Source organism: Battus philenor, unplaced genomic scaffold (genome assembly GCF_028537555.1).
Source record: "Battus philenor isolate CCGP_79_NKW_IND1 unplaced genomic scaffold, ilBatPhil1.0.hap1 SCAF_6, whole genome shotgun sequence".
NCBI lineage: Eukaryota > Metazoa > Arthropoda > Insecta > Lepidoptera > Papilionidae > Battus > Battus philenor.
In genome coordinates, this window is record NW_027181726.1 from 3,469,276 (window position 1) to 3,492,865 (window position 23,590).

Genomic DNA, 23,590 nt, shown 5'->3' on the forward strand with positions numbered 1-23,590 from the left:
AATCTAACAAGACGTATGACATTTATTAAAGGGAAAGATGCGGGTGTCGTTTCACATACCACAACAGTTTTGAAAATTGTAAATGGCATTACAATATGTATCACTAAATACACGCATTCGTGTGTACATCGTTTACGTAGATTTATTGGTTAAAATCTTTCGTAAGGACCAATATTTTCTACTTACGCACATGCAGTGATAGCTAATATATAGCTACATTCGCTATGTAGCAGTAGTCGTGCAATAAAGTGCACCTCCCGCCAGCACGCTGATAAATGTGCATGCGGCAAACAATGCGAATTACACAACTGCCACCGTTAAATCACTCAACACGTGTTTCACCCCTCCACGGGGCATCTTCAGGAGTTATGTTACAACGATTAGTGCCAACACTCACTCTGTGTTTGGCACTTGGACTAAATGTTGGTCCTTTTCTTACTTAGGATGGACTTCCGCAAAATAACGCCTGATTCCGTTAAATATTTAAAATCTTTCGTTGAGAACTTACAAACATGAATTTAATGTATATAGTGTAGACGCTTTCCTAGTCGGACCGATGACATAGTGGAGGTTGCGGGGTGTCGCTGGATGTAAGCGGTGCACGACCGGACATTGTGAAGATCTTTAGTGGAGGCTTTTGCCTTGCAGTGGACACTTCACGTTACCTTAAATAACTAATGCAATAAAATGATACTGCATTATCCTAATTTTGAAAGTAAACAATACTTTTTGTTAAACCATATACTCAAAATTAATATTACTTCTGACATTTTTAAAATACGTGATATTTTGAATTAATCTTCAGGGATTAATCACTACTTGTCTTATTACCAGATTTCAGCTTATCGTTGATTTATGGGACACACAGTATATGTACATACCTTCAAGGCGACAGGTCCATGTACAAGCGCCTGCTTTCTAGCCGTGGCCAGGTAGTTTTCCAGATGCCGTAAGATCATTCGGATGACCTCAGTTCTAGTGACAGAGTGCAACAGACCCCAGACATCCAAACCAACGAAGGGGACTATTATTACTGGAAAGTTAGGATCGTTCCTTAATGTCGACGAACAGAAAAACAGTCATGGACGAACTTATTTTACTTACTTATTTTTTATTTGTAATATAAAATATTTTTTCTTTGAAATTTTTACGACGATCACTTATGCAAGTTAAGAAAGCAATTTAAATTTGATAGGAAGAAGAATCAAATCGTATCTCCATTTATACAACTTTCAAATTAAAGCCGCAACTGCGACAGTTACAAAGCTATTTCTAAATGCGTCGTAGAGCACTAAGCACAGATCATAACAAGCTTTCGTAAATATCTTTAATACAATATGCAGACCAATTTCTACTTTATATGATTATAACAAAAGTTTATATTCGTTGAACTCCTTGGTACTTTCTGAAGCTTAGATCTTAATTTACTAAAAAAAGTCTAATCTAACTACGCACTGGTAACTCAAATCCGGTGAAACTTATAAACAATAGATAAAAAAACTAAATCCGAAATATCATTAATAGGTAAATGAAATAACGGAAAACTAACTTACCTTCCTTCTGATAATACGTCAAAAGTATAATAGTGACTACACTATATGTGATATAATATTGCTATTAGCTTGATGGTTCCAAGTATAGTGATTATTTATTTACAATAATATTGTTAATGTTTTGAAATAAAAAAATGAGTCGATAGGTAAACTTACCCGGTGATCCTTCTTTGTCGAACCCAGTGGTGCCGCTCGGAAAGTGTTTTTCCAGTACTTCAGGTGCTTCCCAATTTGCAAGTGTTGTGTCCACGCCCCATTTCTCTCGCCATTTTAGCGACTAAAATAGTTACAAATTTAAATAAAAAATTTACTAAAGCGTTCTCTCACAAAACGCTAAATTCAAATCCAAAATTTTTAATTCAACACAGGACGGATTACATTTCTTCCTGGTTTTCTAATCATGATTTCAAACATAGGACGGACATGGGATTTCCTCATGGATTCCCAATAAGACCGCTTGGAAACGATTTGCACTCAGCGTCTTCCGACGACCTTGAAAAGTTTGTCTATCCACCTTTTGGACGAATGTCCACCTCGCCCGCGTTAAAACGAGGGCGGTCAGGGTCGGCCTGCGTTGTTCCCGACCGCCGAGTAGTCCTCGCTTCGCAATACTGACAGTATACTATAGCCACAACACTGTACACCTATGCGGGTATAGTCCCTATTCGAGCAAAAGTCATCGTTCTAACTGGGCTACGATCTACCAAAGTAAAATTTTTATTCAATTTCGATGAAGCTGCACACAGCCAAAATGACAAGCATCATAATTTCAAACATATAGTATATATGTACCTGGCTACATAGATTGCCAGTTCGACAAGGCACTGCGTACCGCTAACATTACCTAAGTATAATTGCATTACAGTATCGTTAGTGTATGTTGTAAAACAGATCATAATATACCTGAATTACCTCAGAATTATTTCGTTAAAATTCAAACTTAGGCAGCTTACAATCTCCTATTGACCAGCAAAATTAATACATTGAAATAGCTCGGATACGAACACGTTATTTACAAAGTACGCTTATGTGTCTCCTATAAAAATTTTATTATATACATTTGTTATATGTTTTTAATTCACCTATAACAATATCCTATTGTAAGTGTGAACATTGTTCTTAGAAAGATTTACTAGCTCGATGAAGTCGAATCTTAGGTATCTGTTTTTGCTTCTGGTTACAATGTCTATATCACACTTTCCAGGAGAATCGGTGATGTCATTGTTGAAATACAATGTAAAATTACTATTTGTAATGTAACTTACATCTCGTAACATTTTTTCAGCCGCTTCGGCATTCCATTGTCGGGCTGTAAATAAAAAAATAAATATTAATTGGACAGCTGATGCTATTATGCCATTCAGGGATCAGTCTCGTCTTAGGGTAAGGAAGAATTACAATATTGCCCGAGCATTCTTGCCAATTTGTCAAACATAAGATGTTTCTGGCGTCAAAATAAAATTGATAGGCACTGAAAAATTGTATTTGAAAAGTTTTACGAACTTAATTCTTATTTTAATTTTGAATACAACTTTACAGACCACATGCGCATGTAAAAGCTTTAAAGGGATGATTGTATAGCTTCTTCTTATTGTATTATCATTCATGATCATAATATCCACGGATGGATGCCTAGCAAGGTATAGGAATACCCCAAGGATAGCCGCGATGACCGACCTTGGGCTGTCCGTCTTCTCGTGACCACAATTATGTCGTTAGCGCAACTAGCGGTCCCATCGACGCCGTGTCAACCGGCTCGTGGTCGCCAGTTGAGAAAATGTCGGTAGCAACGGCCATTTGGTACACAAGCGACGTATCTCGCCTACAGCCACTTCAGACAAACAATTATTCGAGCTACGTCGGTGACCTTGGTTCTTCTGTGGATTTATATATTATCATTACGTCTTTTATTATTTCAGAAACTATTGATTTCTGGACAGGGAGTATCATATATGTTATTAATTATCAGCAAATATGCCATACATTGGCCTTTTTACTGGTTTGACACCCATGACCAATCAACCCGTACGTGGAGTTTATGTGTTGCATTGTATATTATGTTTATAATTATGCTATTAAAATTGTCATTAAATGTTTATGACTAATTGAGAATGGACAGAGTTCATGATCAAGCGCAGCCATGACGTCATTAACGGTATTGACTTTTAAAAGACTGATAGATGTCAAGGTAGTTTGTACAACTTGAAAGTGGAAATTTAAAATTTTAGTATAAAGTTCGTTTTTAAGTTTTTAAAGCTTGTTTTTCGTAATTCTCTTGGATTTAGTGTGATTAACACACGTCAGTGTCTTGTAATATAGCATTGTTTATGGTACAATTGATAAAATTCTCTTAATGTTTGTTAGGTTTTGTTTTTGAATTTAGTTACACGGCTATTCAGTTAGGGTAGGAATATTAGGGTTTCATTTCATTCACGGATTTTTGGGCAAATGTAAATCAAATCATTGAATAAAAATAATTATTAAACTTTTCCACCATCTACATACCATCGACATGAAGGTCTTATTGGCTTAAAATAACTTCCTTTAATAAATATATTAAAAGTTGATTATAAAAAATACATGTTTTGATATTTTGTTGTTTTAGCTGTCGATTTTTAAGATTGTGTTAATGGTTTAAAAGCCGTGACAATAAGGATTATTATTATTTTTTTAAATTGATTCCATTTATACGCATCGCTGGTAAACAATATGCAATGTATACTCTATACGAGAAGTGATTTGCAAAAGAGGTCTCGAGACAGACTTGAAATAGTGTAATTATTGTAGATGAATAATTATAACAGAAATATTCTGTTACAAAATAAATTTGCAAAAACACTATTTACCTCTTAGCCACCTCAGAAGATAATGGTCATTGTGCTCTGGTTTCAAAACATCTCGAACACTCCGACGGAACTGCAACAAGTGATTAAATTAAATTACCCGTAGATAATGAACTTGACGTTAACAAGAAGGATTAAAACCTTTATTTCGACATACAATTAAAATTAGAACGTAATTTTTTTTAATAGGTTTTACTTAACAGCTTCGTAACGTCAATAGAATTTATACGTGGTATTATTTAGCTCAATATTCTAGATATATTAATGTCAACAATGGAATATTGTTTTTTCCGAGGTGAACCTAGCAAGTTAGTCGATAGTAATTCTCTTAAACATATATATCGATGTTAAAAATTTTCTTCAGTCACCTTTAATTAACTTTGGCAGTCCAGGACAAGTTACAAGGCGCAGTAATTACGTAAATACATTGCGAGCTAAAAATTGTTTTTTTTTTCAAACTCGCGTATAGTCGGCGGGCGGAAAATATAGATAATATATTTTTAACAGTCGTTGAACAGTCAAAACAAATGATTGATCATTTTTATTTATGAATATATATAATATTACTACATCCTTGTCAAGACGTTTACTGAATTCCTTGAATGTAATTGTCTAATCTTAGCATTTAAGAGAAATCTACCGTGTGTATTGTTAGTACAAAAGAATTGCAAATCCATAAACCGTTGCCATGCAACCGTATTGAAATAATTGTTTTTTGTCAACAACGCAAACTAAAAGTTCGTTTCGTGATTTTAGAGTACTATATTTATTTGTGATTGAATCGTTTATTTATTTGAATGACAATTTATTGATAGAAAAATCATGACAGACGGTGATAATATATCGGGGTTTAGTACAGAAGGCGGCCAAGATACTGTCGGCTTGCCGAGAATTGTAATGGTGACAGAAGGATCTGATACGTCCGCTTCCTCACCTTCCTCTACCTCGCCATCTGAAGATAACTGGGCGGACTTGATAAAATCTTCGGAAATACCGCCTGAGTATTGGCATATTCAGAAACTGGTCAAATACATGAAAGCCGGAAATCAAACAGCTACTACAGTAGCGCTGAGCTGTCTAAAAGATCATGATTTAACGATTGAAGTTAACCAAAGAGCGATACAAGAAATTGGCGGCTTGGAACTTCTCGTTAATCTGTTAGAAACTAGAGACCTTTGTTGCATTTTGGGCGGTTTAGCAGTTCTTAGAGACATTTCTCCGAATATTGAAATAAGAAAAAAGGTCACTGACTTAGGAGCTATTCCTCTTTTGGTAGGATTATTATCAGATCCCGCTCGAGATGTGCAGATATTAGCAGCGGAGACGATGGCTAATTTAGGCAGGATCCGTAAAAGTAGAAAATTTTGCAGAAAATTTGGTGGATTACCAAAACTAATTGATTTGCTGGATATAAAAGAAAGGTAATATTTTCATCCTATTAAAATGTTTTTCAATAAATTTATTTTTTTAATCTATTGTTTTAATAGATATTTGGTAACGTCGCGAGAGGAACTGAATCAAGAAGAGACTCAATTTCTGGACATCGCTCGAGCCGGAGCAAAAGCTCTGTGGTCAATGTCTGCGTCTCAAAGAAATCGCGAAGCTATGAGAAAATACGGCATGATTCCTCTAATAGCACGATTGCTTAAGACTATACACCTCGACCTAGCCGTTCCGGCAGTTGGTCTACTGCAAATGTGCGCAAGTGAAACCTCTTTTCAATTGGCAATACAAACTGAAAAAATGGTGGATGATCTTATCACACACTTGGCAAACGAAGATAAAGATCTGAAGGTAAGATAAAAAAAATAAGTAATACGTACAAATAATCTATATGTACCTACATGTACAAATAATCGTATTTGTTTTAAGACATACTGCAGTTTGGCAATATTCAAATGTGCAAATGACCCTATAACAAGAGACATGATAAGAGAAGCTGGAGGATTGGAGCTTCTGGTGGAAGCTGCGAGAGATAGCACCAACAGAGCGAACAAACCGCTACTCGCCGCTGTGACGGGGGCACTTTGGAAATGTGCCAACAGCGAAGCGAGTGTAAAACGGTTGGACTTTCTCGATGCAGTTCCAACATTAGTTCGCCTGCTCGATGATGAGAATGACGGTGTACTCACAAACGTCGCCGGTGCATTGGCTGAATGCGCTAAGTATCCCCCAAATCGAGATAAAATACGATCCGCCGGTGGTATTAAAATGCTTAGTAAGTATAAGTTAACGTCAAGTTTTCTGGTTTTATTTTAAGATTTGATTTACTTTCTTGGCATTATAAATAGTCTGGATTTGAAATAAACTATCAAGTCTGCAAGTTTTTTCTAAATCATTTCTTTATTATATGAAGTTTATTGTATTAAAACTATTGAAAAGCTTATCGAGAGTTGAAATGTTAATATAATTAACGATTTCGTGTTTGTTGATGTTTCTAGTAAATCATCTCAATAATACATACAAACCGCTATTAGAGAACGTTCCGTTGGTTTTAATGGAATGCGCAAAAGAACAAAATTGCATGATGGAAATAGACGAACTGGACGGTGTCAGATTAATCTGGTCCTTATTGAAGAACGACTCCAAGAGGGTACAGACTAACGCAGCGTTAGCTTTAAGTCCATGCGTGCAGAACGCCACGGACTCTGGCGAAATGGTGCGTTCTTTTGTCGGCGCTTTGGAACTGACAGTGGACTTACTGGATTCTGATGATCACAACGTTTTATCAGCGGTCTGTGCAGCGATTGCGACTATTGCAAAAGACAACGAGAATTTAGCCGTTATATCTGATCACGGTGTTGTAGCTAAGCTAGCAAAGTTGGGTACGTTTCTATTGTTTTAGTTTTTGTATTGTATTAGTTCTTTAGTTCACATTGTTGTGACAGAAAGTTCTCTCAAATAGCACGGTACAGACTGTAATTGTATTCCTAGAGCTGTTTTAAGAATGAAAGAAATGTAGTGAATTTTATATTACATACCAACATACCTCAAAATATTATCCTTAAACATTTGTGAGCGGTGGCGATACTTTGCTGTCATTTTATTATTAAGTAAATGTAGTAATAAAGACACAAACAAAAATGTGTAAAAAGGAAGAAGTAAAATAACATTGTATGTCAATGTTATTCAAAAAATTCAGACATTAAAATTAATTATTGTTTATATTCTGCTTCTGCAGACTTTGTACTACCAGAATTTATTGACTAGTCGCAATCAAATTGAAAAAATAAATTAATGTAACATATTTCAAAGTTACTAGCCAATTTACGGTTTGAAAATTGATTGGTTACAAATGAGCTATACATTCACCACTTTTAAAGATTTTTAAATTTATTATTAATTTTAGATTTATAAATAATCGTCCTTTATAATGAATAGTGTCCTGCTTTTTGGGATTAAATCCCGGGTCCCATGATCGCAAGTCGGTTGTTAAGTACTTGACAAGTATCGTTGATATTTCGTATTGTGGGGCACTAAACTTTCTTTTCTATCTATTCACTCTCGTTTAATAGATAAAAACGTCGAAGTCTAACGATTTGACCGCTTTACGTGCTACTATCGAATTATTTTTATTGGTTGCCCGATGTAGTGGCGGTCATGATTTAGTAGTACAACATCTTCTATACCGTTACCAATTATGTAGGTGCTTTTTACAAAACCGGTGTTTGAAAAAAGAATCTAAAACCTTAAAATTTTTATTTATTTTAAACTGTGTACCTTGGTATGTTGTTCTGTACAATGAAAATGACCTTAAGTTTTAAATATATAATACATACAATACATGTACAAAAATTTGCATTAAAGTTATTTTTTATTCTAATTAATTTGACGCAATGCTTCCGAGTTCGACCAGAATAATATTGTCATCGTAAATTTACATCAATAGAGGTCACAGAATTATGTACACAATTGAATAAAGGAAAGTGATAGATAAGCGGACAATAACCTCATAGTTTTGGTTTACATTAATTATTTTTTATAGTGAGTACAACCGACGATCATTTGCGAGCGAACTTGGGAGTGGCGATCGCGTATTGTTGCGACTGGTCACAGAATCGGCAGGAGTTTGGGAAACGCGGCGCCATCACCCCTCTGGTGAACTACATGACGTCACGAGACCCTAACGTTCATAGAGCAACTGCATTGGCGTTGTATCATCTATCGTTCTACTCAATTAATTGCGTCACCATGCATGCTGTAAGTATATTGTCTTGATATGCAAGTCGAACAAAACCTCGACTTGCAAATCACACATTGTGATTAATATAGCGTTAGGGATCAAAGCTTTCACAGTTTGTGGGTCGAATGGTTGTGGTTGGAACAATTGCATTTATATCACGTTAATCTCCTGGGATTATTTCATTTTGTGTTTTGTGTACGTAATTTATAATTTTTATTATCTGATTTACAGTACAAAAGATGAACGATGATGATATACAGGATGACCGGTCATGAGTCAGCAAATAGATTTAATATTTAAAGACGTTTGTTATCACTGTTTTGCTATCATATGTTGAAATAATTTATTTATTATATTGAAATGTAACAGGCCAATAACAGGCCAATAAATACTTATTATTATATGCCATAATCGCCACGCTTGGCATGCGGGTTGGCAATTGCGGTGTGATGTTATGGTACGCAGAGGACGCTACTGCCCATCCTCTGGAAACTTATTCATGAACAGTTGCAATGCTATATAATTGATGTACGAAGTGTGATTTATATTCAGCTGCATCACGGGAATCGAATCTGTGATCGTTAGTCTCAGTCCTCTACCGCTAAGCTACCACTGCTCATCATGCCTACAGTTACATTTAAACGTAATTCATTTATCTTCATAGGTATATATTATGTAATATATTCAGATATACAAAGAGACAGGTACCTCCAGTTTTCCTTGACTTTTATATTGTTTTTTGTTTCCTGCCACAATTATTTTAACCGTAGTAAAATAATAAACATGTACAATAAAAAAAAATAAAGTGGTTTAAAATGATCGGCGTATTTGCGTAGAGGGAAATAATTTTTTTTTCCTGTTTACGATTTCTGTATTTAACTGTATTTAATATAATTTTTAATCAAAGATATTTATCCACAGGCAGGCGTAGTGCAATTTCTTTTAGAGACAATCGGTTCGAAAGATCCGATACTACAAGAAGCTTCCGCTGGATGTCTTTGCAATATACGCAAATTAGCACTGGCTACTGAGAAAATTAAATTAAAACAATAAACTAATAATAGTTTTTCTTTTTTATACTAAAATTACTGTTCCAATATTTGATTTCGATACAAATTGATTATAGTACCCGGCGATAAACATTGCATATCGATCTTTGCACGAAATACGACTGACGACAAAACGTCATATACATAGTGTGGGACAGAGATAGCACTCTACGAAGTCGAAATTAGCCGATTGTCTCATTCCAAAGGTCGATGTGCAATATTTATGAACGGGTATTGTAAGTTTATATTTGTACATAACGTAAATGTAATGTTACGTATGTATATACAAACATACATACTTATGTATATATACTTATAATAAATAAGGTATAATACATATTACGATATAATAAATTTTAAAATACAACAATAAATAAAAACATCAAACTGACTGGGATAGCAATTGCCTCGAAAAGAATATAGAAACAGAGAAAGAAAAAGAAATGTTTTATCGTATAAATAATAATGATAGGTCTAGTAAATTTTTTTAAAATAGGTAGTGACTTAGCACCTCTTATATTCGGCGGTAAATCATTCTACAATCGAACGGCTCATGTGGTAAAAGAGTTGACCTTAAACGAAAAAGAGTACGCCGAAGTTTAATTTAAGATATTCAGTTGATTTTACTATTAAATTTCTTTATTAAACAAAATTCTGAGGTAGTATAACTATATTACATAAAATGTCGTTAGCAACTGTTGGGATTGTAAACAGTTTGTGCAAGCTGTAATGTGTGACTTAAGTGACTGTATCCATTTTGCCTTGGCCTTGAAATAAGATTTTGCAACGGTCTGCACTAGTCATTAGCTTTAAGTGTTTGTTTAAAATGTAGCCGTTATATTTCTTAAGATGTGTGATTTATGTATGCAAAAAAAAAACTTAAAAACAAGAATGTTTTACAGATCATTTTCATATTCGAATATAATTTATATTTTTTCAAACTAAGTTGCCATTAAAACGTGTGTTTAAGCATAATTTATTTATGATCAGATTCAATGAACTGTTTGATACCGATGTCGAAAATTTCGATAAAATTATTTTGAAACATTATAGAAGCAAGTTTTAAACTAGTTACAAGTTTAGAAAGTATAATGTGAGAGATTTTACTGCGCTCTCGCATGCAATACTGCAACTTGGCGTCTTGTGGTCAAGATGTCCGCTAACCGCATTTTGATTGCGCCATCTCATACAAAGACAAGTGCTTTATGCAATCATGTACACAGGAAACTTCCATAATGCATCTTAATCGCTACAGTCATTAGTTTTTTATTTTCATGTAATATAATTTTGATGTTTTCGAAATAATGATTATGATGACCTTCTACACGTTTCTTTACACGTCAAATAATTTGTTCTGTTTGTCGTTTACAAATGTTCAGCTATTGGTATTTATAGTTCCATTGAGTTTGATAACTAGGATTTCAGAAGGCGCTTAGCCTAAAGATTTTTACGATAACTTAAGTCTATGGATTATTCCTTTTTCACAGCCGATGGACGCCCACTGCAAGGTTAACCCGGGTTAAAGGGAGAGCTGTCTGGAGAGACTTGTGTCGCTCCCGACCGACGAGTCTCTCGTCTAAACACTCTCTCCGGGAGTGTTTAGACGCAATAACACCGGAGTCTCCTGGGCCGTGACAAGATCTGTTGTTATTATCACATTTCCTTGATTTGTTTAATTTTTGTAAATACAGCATACTTTGTAGTCCGACCCCACGTCTGACATATTTGATATATGACAGACGCAATTTCGCTTTTATTATCAAAAATAAAAATGTCATCACAGATGTAGAAGAAATTAAAGATATAGGAATATAATAAAGAAACCATTGTTAATTTCAATTAAATTACTAATTTTCAGAATCTAAAATTATGAAACCATTGCCATTATATGCAACTTGCAAATAGTTTTTTTTTTACAAAGAAGCTGCATTTATATTATGTAAAATAAGACCACGGATAACCTTTTACTTCATCTGATCATGATTGAAATGGAAACAGAAATTATAATTGTTTTTTTTTTTCGTATAATACATTTGAACATGCATCATTTTGATTATATATTTACAAGTACGTTATATGATATTTACGCCTTTTTATATATTCATTGACTATAGATAATGAACTAAAAAACAATAACATAATAAAATTTTGCCGGTTAATGAATAAATCCGGCGATGTTTTTATAATGTATACGAACATTTTTTATATACCTACGCTGTTTGATCATAGATAATAAAACAGACTAAATATACAGATAATCAATTATTAGATAGCACGTATTATTTTTAATATTATTACAAATTTTCTTTGTTACTACGATAATTAGTAATTTCATAAATGTATACAAATTACACTGTGTTAAGTTAAAATGCGTTGGTTGCTACACGTATATATCTCTATCACACAATTTACTTCGATGGCATCTGTATAACTTAATCGTAAATAAAAAATTTCTTTCACTGCAACTCCAACTTACTTTTATTTCAGATAACATCTTAAGTTTTGCTTTTTTATTTTTTACATCCTTGTCAAAAATAATATCGCAATTGTAGAAACATGACTGTAATTCGCGACGCAATAAAACGCCATACTTTCTATTTCATACCTTATAAAATGAAATTATTATAGTAACGCGTATATACTTTAAGAGAATGATTTGAGCAAAAATAATGTACCTGGCATTTGAATTGACTCGTCGGTAATATTATTGATTTATGAACTTTACTAATTCATTACTAGTGCTACTACTATAGTAGTGTTACTACTAGCACTACTACACTAGAGATTAGTAATTTATGTAAAAGCTATGTATAGGTAATTCTATAGCTTAAAATTTAAATTGTTTAATTAATGATAATTGACGTAGTGATAAATTGAAAAGGCGTTTTTTAATTACTATTCGCATTTATACATATTAAAATTAATTATCTGTCCCTGAAGACCTTGTATTTCCAGAAGTTATTGACCTGTCTCATTCCAAGACAAAAATAAATTAATGTAAGATATTTAAATCTTTATAATTAGTGATTGTAAAATAAGTTTTAAAATTTTTAAGCTTTTTGCTGACAAATGAGATATACATTCACCTTTTAAAGTTTTTTTATATATGACCAATCATGTATACAATAAGCTGCCTTGTGTGTATATACACACAAGGCAGCTTATTGTATACTTAAGTGACGTGCCTTTATTGTATACTTAAGTGAAGTGACTTAAGTGCGTATATATATACGCACTTAAGTCTAGAAGGAAGATATGTTTTTATCTGTACTCAATATCATTCAGCATTACAAAAATATCTATACAAACAAAAAAATCGTATCTCTTCGGTAATTCTTAAGTATGATTGATAAATATTTAGTGAAAATTATATGATTAGATAATTGGACCCGATTTAATGTCGGTGCGAATTAATTCTGAAATTGATTAGGTTGTGGAATCTCATTCATAGTTCCTAGTATAAGGTGATTAAACACTTGTTTCACCTGTTTCTATACACTTTAAACTACTGCCTTTACACACGTAAATCTTTTTTTGTTTATATCACATTGTAAGAATTTACATAGGAGTGGTAAGAAAATATATTTCTATTTTTTTTACGTTCATTATTTATACGTAAAAAAATTGATTTACATCACTTAATTAAAAACTGTTTCCCGAATAATAAAAAAAAATTAAACCACTTTTTAAAATAACATAAACGAATTGTCTAATGTACCTCTATCTATTATGGATAAGCAAGAGGTAAAGAAAAAAAAATCATATACAACCTACTGAAGAATTTCGATCTGAATAAATAGCACACCGGAAAGAAGTCTAGTATAAAAGTAAAGTTAAAAGCGAAAAATTGTGGTAATAACCTAAACCTATGATATTTGAGTGAAGGAAGAGAGGAGACGCATTAAAGAAAATTAGTATGTAGAGTAATGCTAGAGAATTATAGAATGAAAGAAGAGGAATCTTAGATCATATAACGAATATAAGAAAAATAAAGAAATAAAAGAGTATGTGAAAAGAATTATTAAAAAAAATATAAATACCCAGTCCCAAAATACAGAGGAGTACGAGAGGTCCTCAATAACGGGACTATATATAAATAGCACATCAGCTCGTTTCTGGTACGGGCTTTTGAAGTATCCTTACTGGAACCATTTAAAATTTAATTAGGTAGGAAGAGGAGTCTGGCCGATAAAGATATTTAATATCAGCCCCGATAGTACCCGTTCACGAAAATGCAAGACACAGCACAAGCACGGTGAAATTGTGGAACGTTGGGAAATTAATTCTTAGAGACCTTACGTGGTTCCGATACTGGATAAAAATTGATTCTAAAAACAATGAATTTAGAAACTTCAGTATAAATTGCTATGAATATAAACGTTTATGAAAGTAAATAACATTCCAGATATCTCTATTAAAAACGCACAACACCATTAAACACAACGCGTTGAAACAAAAAATAATGTAATGCATCGAATAATTTACATAAGGAAGAAAGTAGGAAATACATTATAAATAAAACCTCATTGGATGGAGGAACTTTAGAAAAAAAAGAATAATGTGTATACGTATTTCTCAATTTATGATGTAAATCATTGAGTAACGATTACAGATAAACTGTAAATCGTTTGTCTAGTCTTAGAATTAATATGTTACTGTATCATTATCTGTGGTGAATTTTGTAACCGTCTAATACCAGGTTTATTTTAACCAAGCACGAAACATGTTTTTTTTTATTTACAGCTCGGAAGATGAAGTATTCTAACTAGACGAAGCAATTATATATTATGTTGACGAAGCGCGAATATTTTTTTTCACAGCTCAGAATAAAAAGCAATCTGACTAAATATCAAAATTACATAAGAAAAAAAAAGTTGCGCAATTCCTAAAACTGTTAAACATCACGCAACTTAAAAATATGATTTAACATATTTCCGACATTAAATTTAGTAAAAATCGTAGAACCAGTGAATACATCAAATTTTGATATTATCCCCTTTAATGTACTAAATTTATAAAGAGATGTAAGTTTAGTGAATATCATCAAACATAAATGAAAATTCATTTGTTCGTGCAAAAGATGGCTGTTGGGGGCGTAACATTCTCGAGGCGACCAATAACTGATAGACGCGGCATCCCATTAGATGGACACAATTAACAAGATCGCGGGCAGAACAGGACCAGTCATTGTGGCGATATTTTTGGGGAATACTACGCCTTGCAGAGGCAGTCTTTCAGCTAATATGACATTGATGACGAACGTAAATTCTGAGTTATTAATTTTTTAGGTGAGAGTTTTTTTTACATCTCAACTAACACTCTCAGACTTGCCGAAGTTTTCTTGTCCCGGTATAGCTTGTAACTAAGACATAAGCTGATTTATTACTATTTATTTAACTTCAACCTATCTTAGCGATGCTTTAACTTATGAAGAACTAATTACTGGCTTCTTTTATAATATTTCTTTTTCTGGTATCTTTTTTATCACGCTCGTCTATTTAATTTATCATTTAACAACAGACTTTTTGATACCTGTGATTTGTATTCCAATCCGGTTCTTTTTTATGTGTGACGTGTTTATTGTCTTTTTATTTTTAGATAACAATTTATTCGTTACTTATACTTAGTCTTGCCATAAATATTGTTATAAAGAAAAGCACGATTTTTTTTTTATACGTAACATTTATTCCTTTCATAGTGAGTTAGTTTAATACATCAATATATAACTATTAAAAATATACAATGTTTATTCGAAGTGGTCTCCATTGGCTGCAATACAGTCTTTTAAACGTTGAGGCCAGTTATCAATAGCAGCACGAACTCTTTCTAGAGGAAAATTCTTCACTGCCAACCGAATGGATCGTTTTAGGGACTCCAAATTATCATGGCGTTTAGAGCAAGCCTTACTCTCTAAAACTGACCATAAATCATAATCCAATGGATTTAGGTCAGGACTTGACGACGGCCAGTTTTCAGTGCTGATAAAGTCCGGAACGTTAGTTTTCAACCAAGATTGGGTGGATCGAGCTCTATGACCCGGTGCCGAGTCTTGTTGAAAGCACCATTCTTTGTTATTGAACATGGTGTTAGTTAAAGGCTTAACTACCGTCTCAAGAATGGTATTTTGATAAACTTGTGCCGACGTTTTAATACCTTTTTCACAAAAATATGGCTCAGTCACCCCTTCATAGCTAACACCCCACCAAACCATCACTGAAGTGGGATAATGCCCACGTTGTACTCTGTTTACTAATTGCGAAGCTTCTTTAGAGCTTCCAGCATAAATACGGTCATTTTGTTTATTAAAATACTGCTCAATTGTAAAAATTTTCTCATCCGTAAACAAAATTTTTTTGTGACCTCCCTTTGCGTACCGCTTAAGTAGTTGTTTGGATTTTACCACCCTATTCTTCTTTAAATTATCAGTTAAGAAGTGACCAGTACGTCTCTTATAGGCTGCAAGTCCTAAGTCATCTTTTAATATACGCGACATGGTTCTAGGAGCTATCTTCATCTCCCGAGATAAAATCTTTTGCTTACGGACAGGATTTCTTCGAATTCTTTCCCTAACTGCTTTAATCACCTTTTTCACACGAACGGTACGTGGACGGCCAGATCTTTTTCTGTCACAAACAGAGGAGGTATCATTGTACCTATCAATAGCCCGGTAAACAAACATTTGACTAATACCAAGCGGGTGGAGGGTTTTAAAAATTGCACTTTTCTCCATACCTACTTTATGTAAGGCAATCACAGCGATTCGGTTCTCTTTATCACCCCACTCCATTTTAATATAACAAAATATTTAACAATATAATGGCGCGAAAATAAGAAAACACATCAAGCAATCATATAAAAATGACAGATTCCAAATTCAAACGTAATATTTTCTTTTTTTGAATAGTAACAGTATTTATGGCCAGACTAAGTATTTACATTTGTTATTTTGTAATTCTGTCAATCGATCAGATGCTATGTTAGAGTTATGTTATATTCATCCTACAAATGACTTATATCGTGGCATATACATAATACATCCTTTCTAATAATTATAACTCTTAGATACTACACTTAACACTTAGGTGGTTAGGATTTTAATTTATTATATTGGTTGAGTAGTTTTTTCGCGTCTTTTGGGTACTTGATTTTTTTTACATACATTATTTTGTCTCTGGTCTGAATGTAAATTGTTGCCATATTAGTACCCGGCTAAAGGGACACTTGGCTTCAGTAGGTTCCCAAATGGAACTACGGGTCTGGTTGTTTAGACTAAGGTGGGGATCAGTAGTCTCCCTACTGCGAAAGGGGTAGGTACTGATAATTGGTGTCGGATTCGTAATCGCTATGTGGTTAACTCCAAACGTCGTACATGTTTATTTGTCTGGTTTGTTCTATGACTGGATGTTTGGCGATATGTTTAGTGAATGTTTGTCTTCTTCAGGTCGCATGGTAGGTGATGGTAGCGGTTAGGAGCGACCGATAACGGTAGCTTGATTACTTGCAATCAGTAAGCTGCCGCAGCTCCGGTACCATATCCGGATAATATGGGTCCCAGCTTATCTGGCGTACCGAGTAAGGATTAAATCGTTAGTGCGTGCTTGGTAACTCACGGGGTGTGAGTGAACCAGACAACTCCATCAACTGCTTGTAGTCAAGTAGTGCATTCCTGCACGGGGCACACACCTTAGAGTACTGCTATCAGAGACAGTGGAGGCAAGATCTACTGTAAATAAGTCTGCCCTCAGGCAGGTATACTGTTCCCATTAATAAGACCTATCGGTTGGAAACATTGGGGACAAAATAATAAATAAATTTGGAGTAAATATAAAAAGGGTCGTTCCCTTATTGACATTTAAAGATTCTGCGGAGAAAGCGATTGCGCCTAAATATCTTTTACTTAAGTCGAGGACTCTATTGATGCCATCCCGTGCATCATATTTAATATTACTAGATTGATCGTTGGTCAACTGAAGTGACTTTTACAGATTTTTAAACAGGTTCAAAATAAAATTATACTTCTCTTTGGAGCATCTTTTTCCTTATTAATAACCTTGAAAGCGTATCCGAACTTCATTTTTAAATGTTAGCATTGTCATTATCCTTATCTAAAAATATACACAAATTGTTATTATACATTTTTCAACATCTAATTTTATCGAAAGTTTAACATATGAATCTAATTATAGTTTGAATGGAGATGACTAATCGAGTTTTATATGTGTTACTTATTTGGATCTACTAATGATTTTTCAAAAAATATTATAAATCTAAAATAAAACATGAAAAAGTAATGACCAGGAGTACTATAATTTTAAACAGGTAAGACTGCTACATCAATTTATTTATTAATTAACATTTCGGGCCTTATTTTTAACCGTAACATCTTTGTGAAGGTCAGTCCAGCCAAGGAGATCACAAATTGCCTTCCGATAAGAACGTAGTTCGCAATAATAGCAATGGTAAACCAAGAGAGAGGGTTATAATAAAAATAAGTTATTTAGCAGTGGTAGCCCAGCGATAGAGGACAGACACGATCGTAGGCAACGGATTCGACTCTCGGGATACAATTTTATGTAATTCACATTTCATACATTAATTAGATATGATAGCCACCGCTCACAGATTACCAGAGGATGGGTAGCAGCGTACCAAAATGCGATCGTCAATTCACCTGCATAGCTTTGCGATTATAATATTATCCCTCATCGATATCTTTAGAAGAAGCCCATACCTTGCAATGGGCCTCTATAGACTGAAACGACGACGAATAGGTTTCATTGAGCCCTTATTCTATAAATACACAATAAATATATTCAATCACAAAACTACCTGAAGTCTGATAATGTCAGTGGATTTAATAGAAGAATAGTAACTTTGTATAACATATTTCGTTATTAAAATCTTGATTATACAACTGGTCGGTCTGTAGAAAACGAAATGAATACCAATACGATGTCTATTTTATCAAACGTTTGTGCAGTGTTTCCCAACGTGCCCCACACCCAGCTGATGGGCAATACGATTGTTAAGGGGGACAATTCGAAAGTGGACTCGACAAGAGTTTAACCCTTTCGCTTTAATATATATATATATATATATATATATATATATATATATATATATATATTACATAGAGGGCCGTAAGAAAAATACTGCGTTACTCGATAGTTATTACTATGTTATGGTGTATTGAGGCAAGCCTATCATTTCGTCTCAATGTTTCAATATATTTTTAACCTGACTCACATTGCTGCCAAAGTGACAATTGTAGATTCTGCGTGTTCAAACGCGCAGGGCGCATTAGCCTTAACTTCAGCACGAAGGCTTCATGAGGAGCTTAGGCTTAAGTTGAACACTACTGCAAGGCTTACAAAGGATTTAGTATTTTAAAATTTTAGCATCACATCCGTTTTATGCTATAAAAATATTTGAAATGAATCAAAACATGAATATGGAAAGTTTTTATAACTGTATACATCACTACCATTATTTTTATATGTTATATTATAAAAGAAACTAACTAACCGCGACATTTCTCTACCGTGCGATGTTATGTAAACATTTTCATCGCGACCTGCATTAGTTTATTCAACGGATGATAACTCTCCACCTTGGGTTGTTATTTATAGTTACATCGGGTTAGAAGTCATAGAACACTGTTGGGCGCTATGGCAAATGCTCGGAGACCTTCGGAAAGAGACCTAAGCTTGAGCGGTCATGTTAAGCATTATAATTTGAGTGTACTGGAAAGGGCGGAAGCTCGTCTTAATAAGTAGCTAATCATTATCAACATTTTTTACACGGTAAGATGTCCACTACTGAACATACCTTTGTCATGGATTGTCTATCTATCGCCTTCCAACGAAGTTAACAAGGTCGTTGAAGGTTGACGTCCTGGATTGCAATCAGTTCGTGGTCTTAATTTAAGAGTATTAAGACCCAAGCGGCTATCCGTTCTACTCAATGTGTGGCGTGCACACTACCACTTCCCGTCATGCAGTTACGGAGAGTAGCTGAAAACTTTAAAACCCCAAGCGGGGTCTCCTTCTTCTGGTGAGAACTGGAATATGGGGATTGGCTAGCGTATAAATCTTAGATCCATTTCGAAGAAGCAGCATAAAGTCTATGCCGGCTTGCAGCACAATGTCAATCATTTCAAATGCACTTTCAGTCGAAATTGCAAATTGGCTAGGTTTTGTTGCTTACCTCGTTCGTCTACAGATCTCCTCATTTGTTATTTTATTTCGTAGAATAATCCCGAGTACCGGCCTTTCCATGGCTAGTTCGAGCGATTGCTTTCAATGAAGACCCGAAGTTAGCAATCATGTCTCAAGGCCGTAAATTATACAGATAACATGCATGTAAGTATTATCGGAACGGATTCATTGGTGTGTAAAAAGTTCTTGCGCCAATGCGTTTTAAGAATTTATGACTTGATCTAAGATAAAACAAGCTAACCCTACTTAACTACTACGTCCCTCGACTTTGAATAACGCTGGAACTTAATAAGTGATGGTTGTGTAATTGTTCTCTACTACGTAACCGTGTTTCGTTATGAATTCCTAATGAATTTATATTATTATTCTGTATATAGATAAATTGATTATCCGTCCTTATTTATATCAAGGTCGATTTGACGTTTGTCCGTCCTTTAGTGGTTAATAATAAATAATCAGTCGTTTAAAATGTTTCGACATACACATTTGACTTTTTATCATTCTCATTGTATTTTAAATCAGCCCTAATACAAATACAGCATATTTCAATTCAATATCTCATAGTCACTTTTTACACATGGGTTGCAATTAAAAATATATAATTTGCTTTGCTTCAGCAAAATGCACTATGTAAATTTTATCTAAAAATTCATGAGTATGTCCTACAATTTAGGTGTACGAAGAACATATTTATGTAGTTGAACAACAATTTATGTATATGAACAACAATTTATGTATATGCACAACAATATGAGATATATAGGACAATTTATTATAGTTTGTTTGTGTCTTATATTCAATGTGACGTAACAATCGGAATATTTACTTAATACTATCCGTTTATATTATTGCCGAACATACAATATTTTACGTTCAATATCCTTGATCTTGGACTTTGATTTAAAGTTTTAAAAAGCGGACCGACGTGACGGTGGAGGCAATGGGACTGACGGAACTCTGAGTGTATATAGAAACTTTCAAAGTGAATTTTGAGAGGTTCGTTCAAATAGACAGGAAGCCGTGACCCATAGCAACGATCGACCGCGGTAGCTGAAACAATATACACCGCCGAAGACCGGCAAATATGGCGTAATATACTCCGCGACAATCTTTTTAAAAAGTAACACGATCCTCTGTAGTAACGAATGCGACGCTAGAATCCCGAACAGTTCAAGTTTTAGATCCTTCCAGAGACGGGAGGTACATCTCATATGCCTAGTATTACACTGCTTATGGCATTTAAAAAAGAAAATTGTTAGATATAAAATACTAAAATACGTTAATAATAAAATACGTCATAGAGTACCAGCAAGTTTCCTACAACAGAGAAGTCTCCAGTAAAAAATACTGGTTTGGAGGATGTTCGATGTAAGTATCAAGACGCCTTGATACTTACATCGCCGTATAAGGCATAGCGTATTATGTTTGGTAACACATTCCTTCTTCGTCCTCTAGGTTAACTGCGCAAGTTTGCATTACCTTATTGGATAACTTCGTGTATGTGTGTATATATATATATATATATATATATATATACATAAGAGATCTCCTCTTATGTACTGACTCGTCATGACATCTTTGGAACCATAAAGACTTAAAATTTGATAGGAATATCTCTTTCGCCGACTAGAAGCCAAGCAGTTCTCGGGTAGTACTTATTAAGTCGAAGATTAAATCTTTTCACAAATAGTATGTATAAACTGTCAAAGAAATCTTTTGGCTGTTCGTATGTGCCTGGTTTTGATAACATTAAAAAGGTAACATTTAAATTAAAAAGATTTCATTTGTTATTATTTCTGTCTAGTGCAGAGCCTTCGATTCCGTTATCAACTGCTAACATCTGATGAGATTAAAGCAAGGAATTGAGAGAAAATGGTCGATATGTTCAATAGAAAAGGTACACCACGTACATTTCAAGCCCCTCAAAAAAATTATAGAATTTGACAGAGAAATGATAATGCATCCACAATATAGGCCTGACCTTGTACCTTCAGATCTCTACTTATTTCGATCACTTCAGAATTCTGTAGGTTGTGTCAGGGTAATATCAAGAGAGATATACTGACACTACTTGTCCCTTTTTGAAAGTCCCAAAATTACCATAGTAACGACATCATGTCACTATCTACAAGATGACAAAAAGTATATTGTATATACACAATATTACAATATACAATATTGTAGTTTTAAAAAGAATTTTTATATAAAATTAAAAGGATCGTTTTCCCCAATCTATTACATACGTCATTTCTGTCAATAATCCTGCGTTGAATAAGATAAAAGAATGTTTTATCACGACATTAATCTTTGTTTATGCAAGTTTATCACCATGACTTTATAGATAGCCTTTAAGTCGATAATTACGTCAATTTGTATATTTAAATTTTTTACCTTTATTTTATTATAGACTTCTTATTTTGATTTTTACAAGGTACGCTTTAGCCATTGGTTTTAATTAATATTGTTCAAATAAGTCACTGGATACGAGCAGCGCAAGATCAGTCATAGTGCGATCTTTGGCCTATGCCATGCAGTCAGCGTCGATCGACTGACAATAATAACTCAACGAATGAATTAAAATCATATTACAAGCCTTTATCGATAAAATCTAACTGCAAATAAATAAATATGTTATCATTATTTATGTTGTTTTGCGTCTTACTTTTCGAAACGACCAGCTGTCCTGCATTCGAAAGACTTGAATTCGATTCAAAAGAATCTCGGAATCTAAACAACTCTTTGTTAAAGTGGCGGGCAATGTCGTCGAATGTCGCTCAGCATTTCTCAAATGTTGATAACCAACGATGTTATAAATAGAAATAAATAAGATAGGGTAAGAACTAAACGTCGTCAGAATATAAGTCAAATGAATATAATAATGTAAAAGAATAAATTAGAGGGAAAAATGTAAAAAAATAAAGTTGTGTATAAGGTAGACCAATGATATTTAATAATAATATTTAATAAATAATTTAAAGGATGAAAAGAATGTAATAAAATATGTTTCAAGGTAGAGGAGAATTAAACATAAGAAATAACTGAAAGGATTATTAAATTCAAAAATAGTGCCTGTCCCATCCAAGATAGGAGTGAAAGAGAGGTCCCTAAGAAAGGGAGCCATAAAAAATAATCTTTTCAATGGCTATTGGTAGTAGACCTTAGTGTTACAGCACTGTGGGATATTAGACGAAAAGATGTTTCAAAATTTCCCGAACGCGGAGCAGAAACTATTAATAAATTTTTTACCTACGTAAGTTGTGTGTATATATATGTTCTTTTTACATTATTTTCAGTTATAGATATTTTTGATACAATATTAGTAATATTAGGAAGAGTTTTGAGGTATTGGTAAATTTTCTAGTTTTTCTTTACGATGAAAGTTTTCCTGACTATTTAGTATACAATCATATTCTTTTGTTCCACTGGTGACTTAAGTATGAAATTGTTGACATATTAAAAAAATATTTTTTTTTAAATAATTACAGTATTGTCAAAATGGTTATTATCTCAATTTTATACCATACATTAATTTCAATAGATGGGAAATATTTTTTTTGCGTCTGGCTTTATATTTTTATCTTTTGAAATTATTCTGAAATTTTAACGACGTTATTAAAATATAATTTTAACTTTTAACACAATGCCTACTGACCTTTGTATGTATTGTAAAAATATTTACTGAAAAAGTTAATGGCTTGCAACGAAATAATTACACATACATATGTGTATATAAATGGGTTGTATG

At 33.6% G+C, this 23,590-nt stretch overlaps 2 protein-coding genes across 2 annotated transcripts in view; one reads left to right on the forward strand and one right to left on the reverse strand.

The window, feature by feature from the left end:
* Positions 1–23,590, reverse strand: part of LOC137930163 (SEC14-like protein 2) — a 37,179-nt gene that overhangs the window by 7,430 nt on the left and 6,159 nt on the right. The window contains exons 2-5 of the mRNA XM_068773305.1: positions 4,400–4,469; positions 2,819–2,862; positions 1,710–1,830; positions 882–1,033 (exon numbers count right to left, since the gene is read on the reverse strand). Coding sequence (XP_068629406.1) covers positions 882–1,033; positions 1,710–1,830; positions 2,819–2,862; positions 4,400–4,469 — 387 coding nt within the window. The remainder of the gene's footprint in view (positions 1–881; positions 1,034–1,709; positions 1,831–2,818; positions 2,863–4,399; positions 4,470–23,590) is intronic.
* gudu (Armadillo repeat-containing protein gudu) lies at positions 5,219–9,632 on the forward strand. Its single transcript, XM_068773868.1, has 6 exons — positions 5,219–5,817; positions 5,884–6,190; positions 6,269–6,614; positions 6,838–7,221; positions 8,382–8,596; positions 9,501–9,632. Exons 1-6 carry the CDS (start codon positions 5,219–5,221, stop codon positions 9,630–9,632), a joined length of 1,983 nt encoding a protein of 660 aa, XP_068629969.1.